The sequence below is a fragment of the Idiotropiscis lumnitzeri genome, chromosome 3 (assembly GCF_059441095.1).
Source record: "Idiotropiscis lumnitzeri isolate Australia: NSW breed Sydney's pygmy pipehorse chromosome 3, RoL_Ilum_1.0, whole genome shotgun sequence".
Classification (NCBI taxonomy): domain Eukaryota; kingdom Metazoa; phylum Chordata; class Actinopteri; order Syngnathiformes; family Syngnathidae; genus Idiotropiscis; species Idiotropiscis lumnitzeri.
The window spans coordinates 27,093,734-27,113,305 of record NC_142393.1 but is presented as its reverse complement, the minus strand read 5'-3'; the positions used below and the strand labels follow the sequence as shown (position 1 = coordinate 27,113,305).

Genomic DNA, 19,572 nt, shown 5'->3' with positions numbered 1-19,572 from the left:
CTGCCATGAAAGGGAGGTTTGCATCATAAGTATTTGTGGTTGAAATGTGCCGTTACTTTACAACTCTGTTACTAACATCAAGGAGCCATGGCACTCCACCCCATTACCCACAATGGTTCTGTTCACATCACAGATGACCCGAATCACCAATAGACAGAATATATAGTCCGCAAGAAAAGAACGAGACAAGAGAGTTTCAAGAGAACACCAATGTGCCAAATAAATACATATAGAAATTAACGACTCATCGACTATTTAAATTAATTGCCAACAAATTCAATCATGGATGTCGTCGTGATTAGTTGAGTAAACTTCACAGCCCCACTGACGAGTAATACTCCTGGAGTATGACAATGGTTACAGTGACACATAGGTAGGAGGGTCCTGTCATGATTATTGCATGACGGTCAAAAGTCAGGGTTGTTAGTGAATTGATACAATACAATTTCTATAGATTCTGATCATGGCTTTCTTTGGTTTGGTATGGTCTTTTAAAACAGATTCATTGCTACCCAGACCATTATTTTTGTAAGATTTTGCATCCGATTTTGCTGGCAGATAATATACATATATATATCCATCCATTATCTGTACCGCTTCGCCTCACTAGGGTCGCGGGGGGTGCTGGAGCCTATACCAGCAATCTTCGGGCAGTAGGCGGGGGACTCCCTGAACTGGTTGCCAGCCAATCGCAGGTGACACGTAGACGAACAACCATCCGCGCTCACACTCGTACCTAAGGGCAATTTAGAGTGTCCAATCAACGTGCCACGCATGTTTTTGGAATGTGGGAGGAAACTGGAGTACCTGGAGGAAACCCACGCAGGCACGGGGAGAACATACAAACTCCACACATGGAGGCCGGAGCCGGAATCGAACCCACGACCTCCGCATTGTGAGGCCATCGTGCTAACCAGCCGGGCCACTGTGCAGCCCTACATATATATATATAAAATATTGTTTGATTTCCTTTTGCATTGTTGTAAAGATACTTTGCTACTCTATGTTCAAATAAGTTGGAACCGGAGTAATCAAACAAGGACAAAAGTGAAGGAGCATGAAATCTATGCGTTGTTTTGAATTGCATATAGTGGTGAGAATTGTGCACAAGACAATGCCAGCTACTGTATAGTTAACAAAGTTTACAATAATTATAGTTGAAACATTCGCCCATAACTTCTACGGCTGGAGAATGTCAAAGAAGGGTATTCAACGCCTGGCAAAGATGAGGGAATCCCCAAGCTCAGAGGATATTCATTCAGTTGTTTGAATTTGTAGAAAAAAAACAGATCACAAAATAAGTCATTTTAAACGGATACTTTTCGGCTCAAACAATAAAAGAAATCAACGGGGGAAATGTATTCAGTAACAATTACATGGTTAGACCAAGCAGAGGGTAAAAGTATGGAATCAACAGATTCAGTAAATTTTCATTCCCATTCGTAACACCTGCATCAGATTAAATTTGATCATTTGTCTGCAATTAAAGAGCAGTGATCACAGCTTGGAAAGCTGTTGCACCAAGTGGCTTTATGTGAATCATGGCTCCAATGCGAGAGATGTCAATTGAAACAAAGGAGTGGATCGTCAAACTTTTTAAAGAGGTTAAAGGCCCTTTCTCAATGAGCAGCCAAGGTTTGCAAATGTGTGCGCACCTAGAGAATGTTGTTTTTGGTCAGGGTTCGTTGAAGGTCGCAAATGGTTAAAGGCAATCATACTGGGAGAAGGAAGGAAGTCATCAGAGCGTCAAGACAGAAAACTTGAAGGAATATGTCGTGTAAACAGAAAACACAGCAAAACAAACGAACAACAAATGGCAGGAAACTGGGGTCAACGTCTGTGACTGAACTCTACACCACCAATAACGAATGAATTACAGACAGAAAAGCTAAACAAAAGCCATCATTGACACCTAAACAGAAAAAAACAAGGTTACAGTGGGCAAGGTGACATTTAAGACGCCTACATGAAGAAAACGTGTACATTTCCACAGTCATAAGACTGCAGGTAAGGTTAAAGTTCTCGGGAGATGCCTTTCATTGCATCCTCAATAAAGGCACAAGTTTTCGTTATCATTTTGGACACTTTTTTTTTATCCCATCTATTGGAGATGATAATATTTCAAGATGATAATGCATCGAGTCGTAGAGCAAAAATGTTGAAAACATTTCCCCGAAGAAAGACACATCAGGGCAATGTCATGGTCTGCAATCCAATTGAAAATCTTTGGTGTGGAATTTGAAAAATGGCAAGGCTCCATCCTGCAAAATTGATCAGGCAAAAGCAACCAGATAAAGTTGGATCAGAGCAAGGGCGGGACAGTGGATTAATGGTTACCATGTCTGCCTCACAGTACTGAGGTTCGGAGCTTGCATGTTCTCCCATGCTTGTGTGGGGTTTCTTAAGGTACTTCAGTTGACAAGTCATCTTGATTATAATTTTAAATCTGTACTTTGCCTTTTTAGGAATAAAAGCAAGAAAAAAAGGGGGGAAACAGAGGGTGCTTGTTCATTGACACCAACTCGGAAACTCAGCCACTTGTTAGTGGGAAGTTGTGACGTAAACACCAACAGCGTCAGAGCAACTCCTAGGATCATTAATTTCAATTAGTGGATTATTTTGTCCATGACCTTTGCAAAATGGGATGGCAAAATGCATGGTTTGCATCTCACAGAATGTAGACACCATAATGACAACATCTAACGTCATTCAACGGTCCCCAACCATCGGTCAAGATGCTAATTGGCTCGGACGCATTGCGCTGATATTAAACCCACAAGCTATCAAAATTGGTTTAATAAAAAATAATGCATAAATTGAGCTTGTTGTTGGAAAATAGACCATCATCATATGTTCAACCATTTACACACACTAATTAGATTTGGGTAACAGATTGTAACCAGAAACAACGTTAATCGTTTTTAAATCTGATAATCATACAAAGTACGTTTACTCCCACATTCAGTGTATTTCAGTATTTATACCACATTAATTGTGTGCCACTCATATAAACGTATAACTTGCATTCTTCTAAATAATTTAAGTGTAGACAATAGTTGTATTTTTCGTATTTTTCATTAGATTTTTAGAGGTGTAAATATTCATTATTTTTTTTAGAGATAACATACTTTTTGTAGTAGGATCTGTGAAAAAAAATTATCACTAACATGTTTTAATGAGCAAGATTTTATGTGACTTGACTTGCTTGCTTGTTTTTGTTTTTTTTGTTTGTTTTTTTGACAGTGACTTGCACATATGTGACTAACTCCCAACTCTGGCTTTTGAATAATTTGTTTTAATTTGACATCTGCCAGTCTTGAAATCTATAGAAGTGCCGCGGGAAGCGTTCCTTGGCAAAGCTTAAAGAGCAGCTGTCTCATTCGCTTTCCACCTAATAGAACAGCTCCAAATATACATTCAGTCATGAGCACAGCCCTCGGATTAAATCACTTTTATGTTCGTTGTTAAATACAGAATGCAAAAGCACACATGTTAAATGTTCTTTAAAGTGCTTCGTTCCAACTGCAGCTGTTGTGAAAGCGTTATATAAACATATGATCAGTATTGTAACGCCCTTATTTGTGTTGAAAGGACGACACAGTTGCCGATGCACTTCAGTAATGGAATTCGCCTTCATACAGGAGCTGCTATTAGCCGCAGCTCACGCCCAGTCAACCAACACACACTGACTGCTGCTTAAACCAACCTTCAAGCTTATATGGCAGTCTTACCCAGGGCCGGCCCTAGCCAATGTGGCGCCCTCGGTGAGATTTTATTTGGCGCCACCCTCCATTAATGATTTATATACGCTTACAAGAGAATTTGAATTTTTGACGTGGCCTTTAATAGGATAACATCACACAATTGAAAAAAATTCAAATTAAATTAAAAAACAGTTGCTTCATTTCATGACTATTTCGTTGCTGTCATAAAAAATGCGAGTGATTTGCTGTTTCCACATCTCATTGCACAAACCAATAGAATCAGAATCAGAATCAGAAATCCCTTTATTGTCATTGTACTCAAGTGTGCAACGAGATTAGAGAGCTCCCCTCTCCAGTGCAATACAACAATAATTCAATTAAATATATAAATTAGATAAGAGAATAAATAGTGAGATGGAAAACTTGATGGTTGTTTTTTTCTCCCAATTTCCCTATACTTTTTTTTTCTTAACTGTGCAATGGATAGTTTTGGTAACTTGGTCATGTTCACAAAGTTCTCTGGGGTCAATATATTTGCCTCTATCTCCTAAAAGAGTGCGCTGTATACTAATCAGCCGCAAGAAGGAATATTTGGTATTATAGTTTGTAGTAATTCTAATTGAGCATTGCTTTAAATTTTAATCTAAGTTACCTTTTCATGTTCACGGTTAGTTATTTTAAAAATGCATTGTTTTCTCCACTTGAAAGTGGTTCATTTACCCACGGAAGATTTTTTTCTGGCTTTCACTCAATGATCAGGCAATGTTTTTCTTTCATCTCTTTTATTGATCATTCAGTAGTTTGACAATTCATCAGGAAGTTTCATTCCTTACATCACTTACGCGCAATAATTATAATACATTTAGGATTTTGAGAGAAATCTCCAAAAACATAATACAATTTTTACCTTCTCTTTGTCTTTTCTCCACAACAAATAACAGGCTTTCATGGTTCCTTTTAGTTTAAAATTAAATCAGGTCTTAATGTCCTTAACAAAAAATACTCTTTGACATTTTTTTCTCATTCTTTTTGTTACTCAATCATGCAATCATTTCATTTTCATATTCCATTTAAAGCGCAACTACCAGAATAATACATTTGGAAACATACTGAAACTAACCTGGTCACTGAAGTGTTAATTCAAAGCAGGTGACGCACAGTTTCAGCCACTCTGCCTGGGCAGGAACACCTTTTTCTTCCTTAATTATTTGTTTATATTGATTTCGATGAGGTAATAGTATTAATTTGTTTGAATATAATTAGTGTATGAGGTGCTAACCTTTCTCTTTGTTCCTTTGCTTTTCCATCTCAAAGACATCATATACACACTTCCGACAAAACAAATAAAGAGCAACTTTTATTTTACTAAAACTATGACCTTTGTGAGGATCAGCAGCTCTATGGAATTCATATCTCAGGAAGACTCCACAATCCAGGACTTGCAGGCATCCTCAGAATTCGATGGGTCACACCTCTTTGTGGCTGCGTGAGTTTTCACCAGTTCCGCAGTTTGGTGCGGTCAGTGTGTCTTGAAAGAGCTTAAGAAAGGCACATAAGAAATTTACTAAACAACATTAAAGTACTGTCATATGACACGAGAGGGATTGCAGTGCACTAACCAACCTTATTAAAACGGATTCAGTTACTGGCTCTGTTAATGTTTTCCAAAGTCAAACGGAAATCATGGAATAATTTCTGTTGAGAGACTGAAATCAAAAGATTTGATCAAATCTAAGATAAAAACGACTAAAAGATTATTGAAACGTATTTATTTGATGATCTATTAGTTGTCGATTCAACTTCTTAAAAATCAATAAAAATAACTCAATTCATTAATTCATTGATTAATTTTGAAACCGCTCCTGACAACCATACATTCATAAATAGTACTAAACAGTTGTGTACAGGTTAGTAATATCAACATTTAGTGTGTTGATGGTGTCCTTCTCTGTGTGAGATTCATCCATCGCAGAGAGCTTTGCTACCATTCTCTTCTTCGTCACTCCCTTGAACAGTCATGGAAATCTGACCTTCCTTATCAGTCTGTCTAGTTTTCCACTGTCAGTAGCTGAGATGCTGCTGCACCACTTGTTATTCAATTGTAGTCATTCCCCGTTACCGGTCCACAAACTTAAGAGTTCTCCGTACTTCCTGTCATCATAATTTGTGATGAGGCCAGCGATGACAAAGTGGTTAAAAAAAACTTCAAGTTGAAAGTAGGCGGAGCTGCACATAAAGTACAATGTACAGCAGGAGGAGGAATGCTGCATGCGTAGACTCTTGTCTGTGGGCCTTCTGTACTACAGACGAGCGTCAATCCATTATCTGAAACTTTTATCCGTACAAGGATCGCCGGTCAAACCAGCATGTAATAGAAAATCCAGCTGTCGAATTCACTGGAGAAATCAAAGAACATGATCCTTAGCCGGGCTTCTCGAGGTGAAAAATAGCTTGATGCAGGAGGAAGATGACTTTTACTCCATTACCAAGCTGGTAGGAATATGGCGACAAGTGTGTTGATGGTCTCACCAGGGGGGCTGACATGATTTGCAACCAGCTCTTGGCAGAGTCTTCATCAGATTTGACATTATCGCCACTGGACTGTGGCTGTTGAGATCGCTAAGTTTATGTGTTTTGAGCACAGCTGTAGCACTCTCCCCAGCTTCAGTCTTAATCTTCAATACCTAAATTGATGTAAAGCTTCAATAACCTTGCACTGTTTCCTTATAGTTGGCATAAGAAAACAATTTTGGTAACTATGTCATAAGGTTGATCAACACTTTTTTCTATAGTTTGGAGCAGGGGCGTTGCTAGGAATAAAGCTCGACTGGGACACAGGCCCCCTTCTAGATTAGACCACAACCACCGGTCCGCGGCCCGGAAACGGTCTGCAGATCACTCAGTACAGGGTCGCAGATATTTAATTAAAATACAAATTTCTTAAGCAGAACCTACAACATGTGCCCCAATTGTAGGTTATCACCACGGCAGGAATGCAACAGATGATTGCCGCGCCACAAAATGTCAGTCGAATTCGGTCAGCAACCCAGTTCAAACTTCCCTTGCAACAACAAAAGTACACGGGAACGTGTGGCGACCGTTTGACGAACATTCACGGACGAACCCTGACAAGAGCACAACATTTGCTACCTACGCAAACACTCTCAAATGTTCCCTGCTTAGTGGGATAGGTGCTAAAGGAAACATCCTCATTCTCAGAGTCATGAAGCCTTAAGCAGTGACTCATGTGGCTGAAAGCGCGTCCGTCCTTGGATGCTCTTCTTCGAGTAAAAATGGAGAAGAAATGGCAGGAAGCTGTGTTGTTCCCCTCAAGTAATTGATGGAAACTTTGAAGTGCACTCTGGGAACAAAATTAGATGATTAAGATAGGTCAAATGCTGCCAGTTCTTGGAAGTCAAACGGCCCTTGTGTTCTCTTTAAAATGCTTCCGCATTTTCTCCTTTATGACTCCAAAGGATCTGTGGATGAATAATATTACCATATTTGTACATGTTTCCAGTATTTCACTTAGTAACTATTTATTGACTTTGCCATGATAGTCCTGTTCAGTCCTTTGGCAAACACAAAGCTTCTCCTTACAGCTGTTTGTAAAGTCTTAGCCTTTTCCAACAACTAGGTTGCATACCATAATTTGAACATGACATTGCAAGTGCGAGCAAAGCCTTAAAAATGGATTGTTCATACTGTATTTCACACTAACGCTTATCATCATCTTGTACAGTCTGTTGGGAAGTGCATGGCAAAAGTCCCTACAACTACACTCTTGACTTGAGGCAACAATATCTTGTGTGTCATGGAGGGTCATGATGACCTGCGTCCCAAACGAGAGGTTTCAGGGTCTCATGTGATGGCCGGGCCATAGCAGAAAGAACAAAGATGTAGTATTTTCCCCCTGGCTGGGTTCCTTCTCATTATTGCACCACTACCACTTCCACTGTCTTTGTAAGATGATGAAAAGGAAACAAATAACATTTGATTTCCAATAGCTGGTAGATGAACAGTGCCCCCTGGTGGAAGAATAATTCACATGCCACATACTATAGATCCAGTAACATTGGATGGATCACACTTCACAACTACTTCAACTTCTGTAGTGAGATTATACTGCATAATTGGCAATCACATTTGACACAAATGACAGTAATGTACATTTGTTAATAATATATGACGTTAAATTAAGTCATATTGAAATATCATTGACTAGAAATATGTCAAAGTACTTTTTCTATGACAGCTTGAGTTGCAGGCATTTTTACAAAGACTTTCGAGCAGGGGTCCCAAAATCTGGTGCTCAAGAGCCCCTATCTAGGCGGTTTTAAATGTTTACCTCCTCCAGCACACCTGTTTCAAAGGATCAGCTCATCAACAAGCTTTGTAGAAGCCTGATGATGATCCTGATCTCTCTATGCACCTGATTTTTAAAAATGTAACTTCTTTCAGACTCTGGTCAGTAAACTATTTTTGTTCCGTCTCTCTGTGCAGCCAGATACCAAATGTCCCACAGACTTAGAGCAGCGCTTACTTTGCTTCATGCTCATGCAAGAAACTCCATCACAGGTGTCAAGCGCTGCTATCGTGCACGTTTTAGAGGTTTGCTCCTTGCAACACACCTGATTCAAATGATCGGGATAGTTATCAAGCCCCTGTAGAACCTGTTGATGAGCTGATCATTTGAATCAGCTGGGTTGTAGGTTGGAAACGGTGAATCAGGTCAAACACAGACAATTTATTTTCTTAGTTTTTCTTCAGCCCAGTTGGCAAAACTCTAATGCAGGGGTAGGGAACTCCAGTTCCTGGAGAGCCAAAGCCTGCCTGTTTTAGCTCTCTCCCTACTCCAACACACACTTGATTCAAACAATCAGCACATCAACTAGCTCTGTAGAAGCCTCAAACGATCCTGATTATTGGAATCAGGTGTGTTTGGAGTAGGGAGTGATCTGAAACAGGCAGGATATGGCTCCCCAGAAACCAGAGTTCCCTACCCCAGCTCGAATGAGACATTTCCATAATTAAAAAAAAAAAAACGTAACTAAACTTAACTTACTCAACAACCACTCACCAACAGAGACTTATATCATCAGCAAGTGAAAGAGTATCTGTGAGGGTTTGGAATCTGTGCTTTGGTGGGCACAGTGTCGGTTGCACGGTCTTCCCCTCAGCTCGGGTGTGCACAGACGGGGGGCTGGTCTTCTGCCTTGGACACTGCATGGCGATTGGAGAGCGTGGGCAAGGCCCAGGAGCCTCCCCCCTCTGACACACTTTCAGTGCTGCACCAAGCGGCATGACTTTCACTAGACTCCAAGGGCGGGTGGTACACCTTCAGGAGTAAACAAACAAATATGGAGGCCGTCGGAGTGCAAGTGCACAGACCCTGCTCATTTGACTATGTGTGAGTATGGCGGCACAGCGGATCGGATGTTAAAGGCATGTGTTAAAGCAAGGGATTTTGTCCGTTAATCATGTGCCGTTTGTGTTGGGACAGATTTTAACCCCCAACCACGCCCCCCGAATCAGCATTGAGTGTTCAATGATGGTCTCCATACATCCACTTTTAAGCACAAGAAGATGTCTTACCAATATTTGGATGTTGCATTTTAGATGAGATTGTTGTACCATTAGTGACCAATAGGAAGAAACATTCTTTGTTTTTAGATGGTATTTAAAGGGCTCATCCGGCTAGGATGTCCCATTTTCACTAACAAACAAGATTATATGTATACAAACCACTGGCCTTTTTCATGCTTTTCCGCAGTTAAAAGATATCCACTCACTCAAACAAGACTTCTACTCAAAGTTTGGTCAGGGTAGAATCATTGTGGGCTTGATTGTACAAACAGAGGAATCAGGATTGCCTTAAGGCACTTGTGTCCTCCACCATCTTCCCAAAATTGAATTTCTACTTACAGTGATATGTAATTGATCGCTTCAACTCTGCTTTTCTTCTATTCCATTATTTGTCAGATGTCACCACACCAACTGAGTCAGGTCATTTCATATTAGAGATTCAGAAGTACATTTAATATGACTATTAACATGCTTGTGGAGTGATAAGGTAGTTTAAAATTGCAGAGCTCAATATGACAATAAAGGGATTTCTATTTCTATTTCTATTTCTATGTAGATTTTATATATTAAATGTGCTATTTTCTTGTGACCACTTGATGGCAGCAGAGGTGATCTATAACCTCACAGGACAGTTTGCAACATAATGTTTAGATTTCACACTTCAGTCTGTGAACTGGGAGCCTAACAGGTCAAGGTGGTGACATGTTCACTGGTATGTGCTGCCCTTGTCTTCTTTATGTTGAACCAACAATGAAGTGTTTATGACGATGGAATATTATTTTAGTTTATTTGAACTGCATGCAACACAACAACGGGTGTGATCAAGACTACTCTATCCAATGGCAAGACTTGCAAGAGACCAGATCTCACCGCGACCAATTCAAAGACCTGGATTTTTGACGGTCAACACTGAGACAAGAGGAGATTGAGACAAGACCAAGCCCAAAATAATTAATTTTAAAAACCACCATTAGGTCTCGCTTTGATTTAAATTGTCTTTCAAATAAACTGGGCAGTCCAAAACACTGTCTAAAATCGTTCAAAGCTGAACATACAAAAATATTACATATTTAATTTTTTTCTCGACTAAATTCCTGCAAAAAATAATTAATTGTATTGTATTTAAAAAAAAGAAGAATGAAAAAAAATTGTAGTTGATTTGGCATAAGCAACAGGGGCTAGACACTTAACTTTGTCACTGGAAGCATTGGTGCAACCAACTTTCTGAGTTTGAATCTGGCGCAATGTCTATTTATGTGCCCATTAATATTACTTATTCTACTTATGCTAACCAATCATAGCGGCTGCAACCTTTAATTATTTATAACACCAAGCCAACAGGTGTGTGCATTGCACCTCTCCTTTGTAGTATGTGGCCGCGTGCGTTACACTAATATCTTGTTTTAAAGGCGTGTTGGTGTTGAAAAGCGATGACACTGTGGCCGACTTGTTACTACTGTAAACTCGATTCAACAAGAAAAGAAATCGCTTGGCATTGACTAAATAAAACATTAAAATATCCAGTGACTTGGATTTCAAATTATGTGAAGAAAGAAACACAATCACCCTTGCAGACAATGGAATTATGTATTATGAGCTTTAAAGCAGCTTCTAGGTTTTGGATGCTGAACAAAGGGAAAAAAAAGAACTAAGCTAAAAACTAAAAGGCTCATTCAAGGTTTTTTTTTTTTTTTGTTTGTTTTTTTTTTAAATAAATGAAGTTCATCTGGAATTTTCTAATCTACCGGTCAAAGGTGTATCTCCAGTATTGAAAATGTCAAATGTCTTCCCGTCTTTATCAGAATTCAATTCGGCTTTGGTGTATCCTGGTACATTTTTAAAGTTTTTAAAAATGATTGAATATTTTCATTAAAAAAAATAGCAACATGCGTAAAAATTCTGTCAAGAATTATAGTGTTTGATATTCAAGGAGGAATTCACTGATGCATCCAAGTCACTAATTTCCGCTACTGTGTTCTCTCACCTGACTACTTTGTTTGAAATTTTTCCTACTCAGTGACAGTTCTGGCTCTAACTACCCTGATTGACTCAGGACCAATCCAAAGTGTAGTCTGCGTTTTGTCAGCCGCGATAGGAATTTTGCCCCCCACATCCCTAAAAGCGGTAGACAAGGCATGACCAAAATTAAACTTTTATGTTTTTATTTAGTTTTTTTGTTTTACAAACCCTCTAATTTCTTCAACAATTGCTGATGGATATCAAAGATGTTTTTTATGCGGCGGCACGACGGGTGACTGGTTAGCATGTCCGCCTCACAGTAGAGGTGCAGTGTTGGATTCCAGCTCAGGCCTTTTTGTGTGGAGTTTGTATGTTTTCCCCGTGCCTGCGAGGGTTTTTTCCAGGTACTCAGGTTTCCACCCACATTCCAAAGATATGCCTGGCTGGTTAATGGAACACTCTAAATTGGCCCGAGGTGTGATTGTGAGTGCGGATGGTTGTTTGTGTACCGGGTTATTGGCTCTGGAACCGGTCCAGGGTGTTTGCTGCTTACTGCCGCAAGATGGCTAGGATAGGCTTCAGCACACCCGCGACCCCTGTGAGGAAAAGTGGCTCAGATAATGGAAGGATGGATGAATGTCATCCATGAAAAACCGGGTGTAAATGTGGTAGGACCCCCCCCCCCCCCAATCTATTAAGAAAATACAAATTAAAAATCGGGAAAATTTATTCTGTGCAGTGTGAATACATGGGTGCTGAAGCAGGGGTATGCAGGGGTTGCTTGCAATTTTAAGTTGTAATATTACCATTCACCCCTAGATGGCTTATGCTTCCCTATACTATAATAACCTTTCGCAGTAAACCTGTTTTTGTTGGATTAGGATCGACAATTTTTTATACATGCATTGGGAAATTACTATGTATTATGAACAAGAAATATAATAAAAGCACATATTCAGCTTCTTTTTTGTCCTTTTTTAAAGCGGCATTTTGCCACATATCTGGTTAGGAAGTATATCGTCCTATGTGACACCTGACTAGCAGTGATGAGAAATTGTGCCCCTCTCCAGCATTTATGTTGCCCAACCCTAAGGAAAACGGGAAAGAAATGGATGGCTTTGACAGAAAAGCCCAATCCTGATCTCACTCATGGCGCTAAAAACCCCTACCACTCTTCACCAAACTTCTTTAAGTTTTCTTTTTTTTTTAATAGTCATAAAATGGGCTTGTTCAGTCGAAATACGCAATTCATAAAGAATTACCTACATTATACTTTATGTCCATTTGCCACACTGTGATTGACGTATGTTGTGTCTCGTGCAAATATAGACTATTGCTTTCATTAGGATTTCACCCAAGGGCAACAAAAGAATGGCTACTCAGTGTTGCCAACTTAGCGTCTTTGTTGCTATAATTAGTGACTTTTCCGACCCTTCCAGCAACTATTTATCAAAAAAGCGACAAGCAAAAAATCGGGAGACTTCTGTGGTTTTACTGGAGACTCTGAAATTTCTTCCAGAGCAGGAGATGCTCACTCTTCCCCTTCTTCGATGCTTGCATGAAGCCGCCACTGGCCAATTTTACTCTGTAAAATCACAAACGGATTACTTTCAAATACATTCTGCGAAATCGGCAAGCAAGTAGTTTAATTTCGCTCCAGATATCCAACTTTGAATATAAATAATTGAATAATTACCCTAGTTTATTTGTTATTCTTAGTTGTAGTTATTGCTTTGATAGCTGATGTGGCAACATTATTTATGATGGATGAATATTTAAATTATGGGCCAATAAATTAGGCTTGCCTTATTCGCTGCAATTTAGTCAATGCTACGGAGACTTAACAGGAAGAGAGTTCACAGTTTTGTTCGCGGTTTTTGTTTAAATACAAAAAAAACCCACATTTTACAATATCACAATGAAATTATTGTTATTCAATTGTACATTCAGTACCACACAAGGTAGACAAATGGATTGGATATGTAAAGACTACACACCCCTGTTCGAATGCCAGGTTTTTAGGATATAAAAAAAAACGAGACCACAACTTAAAATCTTTCACACCATTAAGGTGACCTATGACCAGTCCAACTTCTTGGGTGTTTGATAAATCTATTTTAGCGAGGTAAAGTGTTAGGTTAAATATATATAAGTTATCCCATCGATAAACTCTTGTCTTCCTTTCATTCATTTTGCCTGTGTTCAGTCAATGCTTAGGTGATTAAACCTGACATAAAGTAAAAATAATTTTGCCTGTTTGTCGATTGTCCGGCAACCAGTTCAGGATGTACCCCGCCTGATGCTCAAAGATAGCTAGGATAGGCTCCAGCACCCTCACGAGACTTGTGAGGAGAAGCGGTGCAAATAATGGATGGGTGTTCTCATAGGCTTTTCCAATACATTTTTCTAGACATGTCTAACATCTTATAGCACTAGCCATATTCACGGTTTCACAGCATTAGAGGGATCTTATTGATTAAAAGTATTAGTCATGGGAAGGGTTCACAATCATTAAATATACCATGAAACAGTGAGGGTGACTCGCAAATGTGGAAAATATAGCACACAATGACATTCCTAAGAACTGGACAGTCCCTCTAAAATTGATGAAAAGAAAAGAAAACTGGTCCTGGAGGCTGCCAAGATGCCAACAGCAAAATGAAGAAGCTGGAGATATTTCTGGCAAGTACTGGCTCTTCGATACATGTGACAACAAGCTCCTTTTTTGTTCATGTCTGGGCTACAGGGGTTGAATGACTTCAAATGTTTTGTCGTCGACACCAAGGTGGTGATAGGTTGGCTTTGACTAATCAATTACGTTATTGATATTTTTTCAGTTGGCAGCTCACTCGGAGCAACCTCCAATCACACTTACTCACTCACTCACTCACAGCCATCTTTCATCACACCTTCATGGCCTCTCAGGTAATCAGAACATGTAATAATTCTGACATCAAGTCACATAACACAATTTATGTTTAAGAAAAAAAATACAGGAGTAATGAACGACTTGCAAAAATGTAATGTAGCAAGTCTGTAGTTGTATTGGGTGAGGAGTTTTAAGAGTTCTATAAAATCCAATTGTCAGTGAGTCCCCGAAGGTGTCTGTGATTTGTGATTGGACAAGTGAGTCTGGAGTCCAGTGGTAGGACGAACAAGATTGTGAGCTTTTGTCTACTGTTTGTGGCACGAGGTCACCAACGCGGTGTCTACTCACACCAGGTAGCTTCCAAAGACCACATGAGTGGACCACAGGCCTGTTCTAAACTTATCTCACCAGTGATGAGCTGTTATGATTTTCTAGGAATGTTGTACAAGTGAACGTTTGAAAATGTGAACACTGGCAGAGAATAAAAGGAATACTGTTGCATATTAATATTTACTGCGGCGATTTCCTAATTATTGTGAGAAATTATTAACATGATCAGTCTTGAGGTTGTTTTTCTTCTGTTGAAATGTTCCCTCCTATCAAAAATATTTATATTTTTAACTTGATTTATGTCAGGTCATAGGTCACATTAATTGTGGAAAAAACTGATTTTAAGTGATTTAGCTTGGTTTATAAGCGGTTCTGCATTTTCTTTTTCCAATATAAAAAACTGGCATTTGTTTCAGAAATGGAACATGTCCTGATACGCGATTTACTGCTTCATCATTGCCGTTGATAATGGCACAGAAAATTTGGTTTCTTAGTGATCTTTATCTAGTATTTTTGCTCTTGTCCAAGCTTCAGTAGGTGTGTCTTCAGACAATGAGATTATATTCATTGCTGGGAGAGAAGGAGGGGAATTATCGTACGCTGAGGGCCCAACACCCACTGAATGCACGGCAGACCGAAGCTGTGTTTGACTCTGCTGGCTAATTAGTCCGATTATTGCACAGCTGGATTGGCCAGACGTTTTGCTGAGTTTTATCAAAAGGATCACTCACTCGATGAAGGCTTCATCCCGACAACTTCTGCTTCAGCAGAGTCCCTCTATTTTAGGAGCGCCCGACTCTGTCTGGGGAGTAGCCGTCTCGGTTTGAAGAGAGTGGGAAAACTGAAACAGCCCCTCATGTTCCTCTTTTTGTTATGCAAAACGTTTTGAACGAGCTGCTGAATTTAGCTCAAAGCTGTTGTGGCCTCTAGGTTTGTTCTGCTCATTTCCTCATGTTGGCGTGTATCTTAAAGAAGTCAGGATCAGTGTTATTTAAAAAACGCTCAAACTGTTGCTTGCGATAGATGCCAAGTGGCTCATGTAGTAATGTGCTGAAATGTAGCAGATGAGATTGTGGAATGCAGACAAAACCAAATTTCTCAGCTGATACTCATAATAGGAATAATACTATTAACAATTAGTACATGTTCTCATACCTCTCCAGGGAAATCGGGTCATAAAGATAAAAAGGTTGTCCTCTTAGATGAATATTTTCATTCTCTATTAGTAAATATCTGCTGGATACGTTGTTGATGCACATGTGAACATCAAATGGATTTCTCCCTGGCAATCAGTAGAAAAAAAATTAATGATGAAAAAGTTGTCATTGAATGAAAGAAATGTTTAGCATTATTTATGTATCATCTTGAATATAATAATTATTAGTAACAATTGTAATTGATTTATGGTGTTTTGTGTGTTTCAATGAATGGTCATGTTTAATTTAATGTCAATTTGTTGAAATACTTCAAGGATTACAAATTACAACGCACTTTTCATTCAGTTTCTTTACCATCATTAAAATTAACTTGTTTTGCGGTGTGATTCTGTCTCATGGAGGTGGACCAATCCCAATTCCTCTGTGCGGCCATTGTCTTGTGTGGCTTTCGTTACTATGATGACCAGAGCGGAGATTGAGGGGGGTGATGACAAGATGAGCAGCTTGTACTTGCAGAAATGGGAGCCCACAGTGTAAGGGGGGGTGGGGGGGGGGGGAACAAGTGCCTATAAAAGCATTGATTGCAATGTGTGAATTCATCCACTTGGCACTTTGAAGTAGTGCTTTAGACGGTGTACTCTTGAAGATGTCAGACGGCGTTGAGGCCATTTTATGGAAATGAGTCGAATTGTGACATTGCACAATGGTTAAATTCAGAATGTATTGTTTGCAGGCACATTTTGGTAAATAGCCAACTAACAAAATAATTGGTTGTTCACACTTGATGGATGGGGCAGGCGCTTCAGAGATCCAAATATTTGTATACAAACAATTAAAACAAAAATCAATTTCTATAATAGATCCCCATAAGCTTGTAACTGTTCAGCAGAGACAAATCAATTTTGACACTGATTTTCGGGAAAATAATAGAATAGAAAAGGCTACGTTCAGCAAAAAAACAGAAGTGACAGACAGTGATGGTATGTGAGGAAGAGACGTGACGAGTAGCAAATAGGAAAGGCCTTGACGCGGCAAGACCGGAAAAGTGCGTCAGGCAGTACTACTGGCATGGTGGGAGTGGCAATGTGGTGTCAATCCCCGACAGAATCAAAGTGTAAACGAAAGAGCAGTCCAGCAAGGAAAAGTCATCACAAGTGCTGTGTTTAGCGAGCGGAGAGTTGCCCCACACCGAGCAACTAAATCCCACAGGCGTGTGTCGAGGTAGACATGCTCGTGAATCAACACAGCTAATCTCTCACCATCATCTTGCTTGACCTCTCTCTCTTCACCTGACCTCTCTCTGCCCTCTCATTTCACTTTTAAGTTGATGCTCTACATCTCACCTTTTCAACCCCGCCCCCCCCGCCCTATTTTGTGCCGTCTGTCCCGCCTCAATCACCTGGCATCGCTCTCCCCTTCATCGCAGCCCGTCGGAGCAGCGCGACGCTTCCAAGCCTCCGCTCAGCTCCTCGGCCACAACCTCGCGCATCCTGCTACGCCAACAGCTGATGCGCGAGCAGCTTCAGGAGCAGGAGCGACGGGAGCAGCGCAGGCAGCAGGATTCCCAGTACCCACAAACCACAGCTGCACAGACCCCTGCCATCAATGTCACCGTCCCTGCACCAGCCGCTGCACAGGTGCCTGTGGAAGTGCTGAAGGTAAGACTCGCTCTGGTTCTGGTGCTTGATGGTGGAGCAGAAACAGGAGAATATGACACAAAGTGTGATTATTCTGCTAGAATATTTCCATCTCTGGAATCAGCATGTGTCATTGCTGCAGTCTGTGCAGTATATATATAGACTGTATTGACTGTGGTGTGTGGACAGTCAGGAAATCACGGAATTACTATGAGTGTGTGTGTAAAAAAAACAAAAAAAAAAACAGGGGTGAGTGAAGTGTGTTAGAATGTGTATATGGGGATTATCTTTCCTGAGAGAATTCCTCTTTAATGCATGCTGTGCTTCCAGCCATTTGGATTTAGCCATCTTTAATCCTATTTGCTCAGCTACATTCACATCTTTTCATAGCTTTGATTCCCTGGCAGTGCGAGGGCCAGGAGACTCTTAAGTTTTTCTTTACGAGTCGAAGCCGTAGCATTTGACGGTGCATTTTTACACCGCTCTTTGGTAAGTTTCCTTTTTTCTCTGTTGTCCTGGGAATGTTGATAGCAATGTGTTGTTCTTTTCAACATTGTGTTGGTGATGGTGGTGTTTGTTAGGATGGAAATGCATATTACTCTTATTTTATTTTATATATATATATATATATATATATATATATATATTACTAGGCAATACACAATCACGGTTTTGGAGCCGATAACGATCAGCAAGTTTTAAAAAAAAACGATAACCAATCACTGATCATATCAGAAGGTCTATTTCAACTTGTTTATTTATTGTGCAGTTGACTCCCGCTATTAACAGTGGATTGGGATCAACCAGTCCCATGAATAACAAAAATTTGTCTATAAGTGCATAATTGACGGTCATTGGTATTGTACTTTTTTTCTTGAAATGGTTCATTTGCTGACCTTCTCATATAAGATTCATAAAAAAATAACTCTAGCTTTGCCATTGTTGAGATTGACAGCTACTAATTTCAAATCCAATCTTTATATATTGTCTCTGCATGAGGAATCTATAAGATGAGAATTGCATTCAGAAGTCCTTTGACTTCTGCAAGGAAAACACTGACTAGAATCAACGAACACAGCACATATAAAGTTGTACTCATTATAAAACGAATCAAAGTTGTATAATCTCACATTGTGTTGGAAAGGGCCCATACTCTGGCAGCTATTGAGTAATCTTTGTTGAACTAAATCCATCCACAGCACATTGAGAGATTTCATGGTTGCTTGGTCAGCCACACTTTCATCACTCTCGGTTGTGTGTGGCATGGGCTGGCCATGGCACTCAAATACAGTAAAAGGGCCACAATCGCTGCTCCTCGCCCGCAGCATCACCCTAATCGGCAGCGCTTTGCAAGCTTTAGGGCGCCCCCTCCTCAAACCCTCACCTTGTTGTACAATACGCCGCGTTGGAGTTATTTTTCTGGTTTGGCAGGAGCTTACAGACATTCTTTGCTGACTGAAGTTGTCAAATGAAAAGGCCGTTCCAGCTTGGCGCTGTTGAGCTGGGTTAACCTACTCCCCCTGTCTGTGGTTAGATTAGTAGAGTGCGCGCAAAGATCAGGGGTACCAGGCAGAGCTGCTGGACCTCAAAAAGTGCAAACATTAAGCTCAGATGAGTTTATCTAAAGACTGATTGGACCCTTAATTAACCAAGTGACCTCTGACCTCCCGGGGTATAAGCAAGGGATCAGTTTAGGGATCAAGACAAAGGAGAGCACAGCCTTGCCACACACTGAACACTAATTCAGTGAAGAATGCTCGTAATTAGCCCATGCCGCTTTCATTCCACTGCATATTTAAGAAGAAAAAAAATATAACTCTTTGAAATGTTTGCAGGATAACTTCCTAAAGGGGTTAAATATGATTTCTACTCTTTTTTTTCCCCCTGGGGATTTATTGTACCTCAAAAAGAACAAAGTCCTGTACAATATGTAACTCGTGACCAATATGCTTCACAAAGTATCCAAAAATTGCCCATTGGCATTGGCCATAAAGCTGTATGGAACTGTACAGAGATCTAATGCCAAAAAATAAGTTGCCTTTCAGATAACAAATTGAATATTGGTGGATGAGAGGATGAAGCAGTTCGGTTAATGGATGTATGTGTAGTCAGGACAGCTCACATGTGTCAGTGCTAACATTTCTGTTTGGGAAGGCCTGGCTGATTAATTGGCACATTAGAGCCCTTCAAACATCGGCCAAAATGGAAAGTATTTTTTTAACAATATTTTTACAGTTGACCCCCGCTATTCGCATGGAATGGGGACCAGGTAGACCCGAGAATAGCGAAATTTCCGTATAATTGCCGCCCAGTGAACTGCACTGCTAAAA

General features: G+C 40.0%; 1 protein-coding gene and 1 long non-coding RNA gene across 5 annotated transcripts in view; one reads left to right on the top strand and one right to left on the bottom strand.

Annotated features, from left to right (window-relative positions):
* Positions 1-19,572, top strand: part of LOC148340665 (microphthalmia-associated transcription factor-like) — a 48,555-nt gene that overhangs the window by 7,072 nt on the left and 21,911 nt on the right. The window contains exons 1-2 of one of the 4 annotated variants that reach the window (XM_088289759.1): positions 8,615-9,114; positions 17,032-17,263. In XM_088289759.1, the coding sequence (XP_088145885.1) occupies positions 9,065-9,114; positions 17,032-17,263 (282 nt within the window). In that variant the 5' untranslated portion in view covers positions 8,615-9,064. Of the gene's footprint in view, positions 1-8,614; positions 9,115-16,929; positions 17,264-17,678; positions 17,732-19,572 lie in introns of those variants that run through there. The other 3 variants (XM_088289758.1, XM_088289761.1, XM_088289762.1) reach the window with 3 other exon arrangements.
* LOC148340666 (uncharacterized) lies at positions 4,544-9,145 on the bottom strand. Its single transcript, XR_015842473.1, has 3 exons — positions 8,785-9,145; positions 5,328-5,410; positions 4,544-5,242 (listed from the first exon to the last, which is right to left on the bottom strand). It is a non-coding gene; the product is annotated as an uncharacterized LOC148340666 (long non-coding RNA).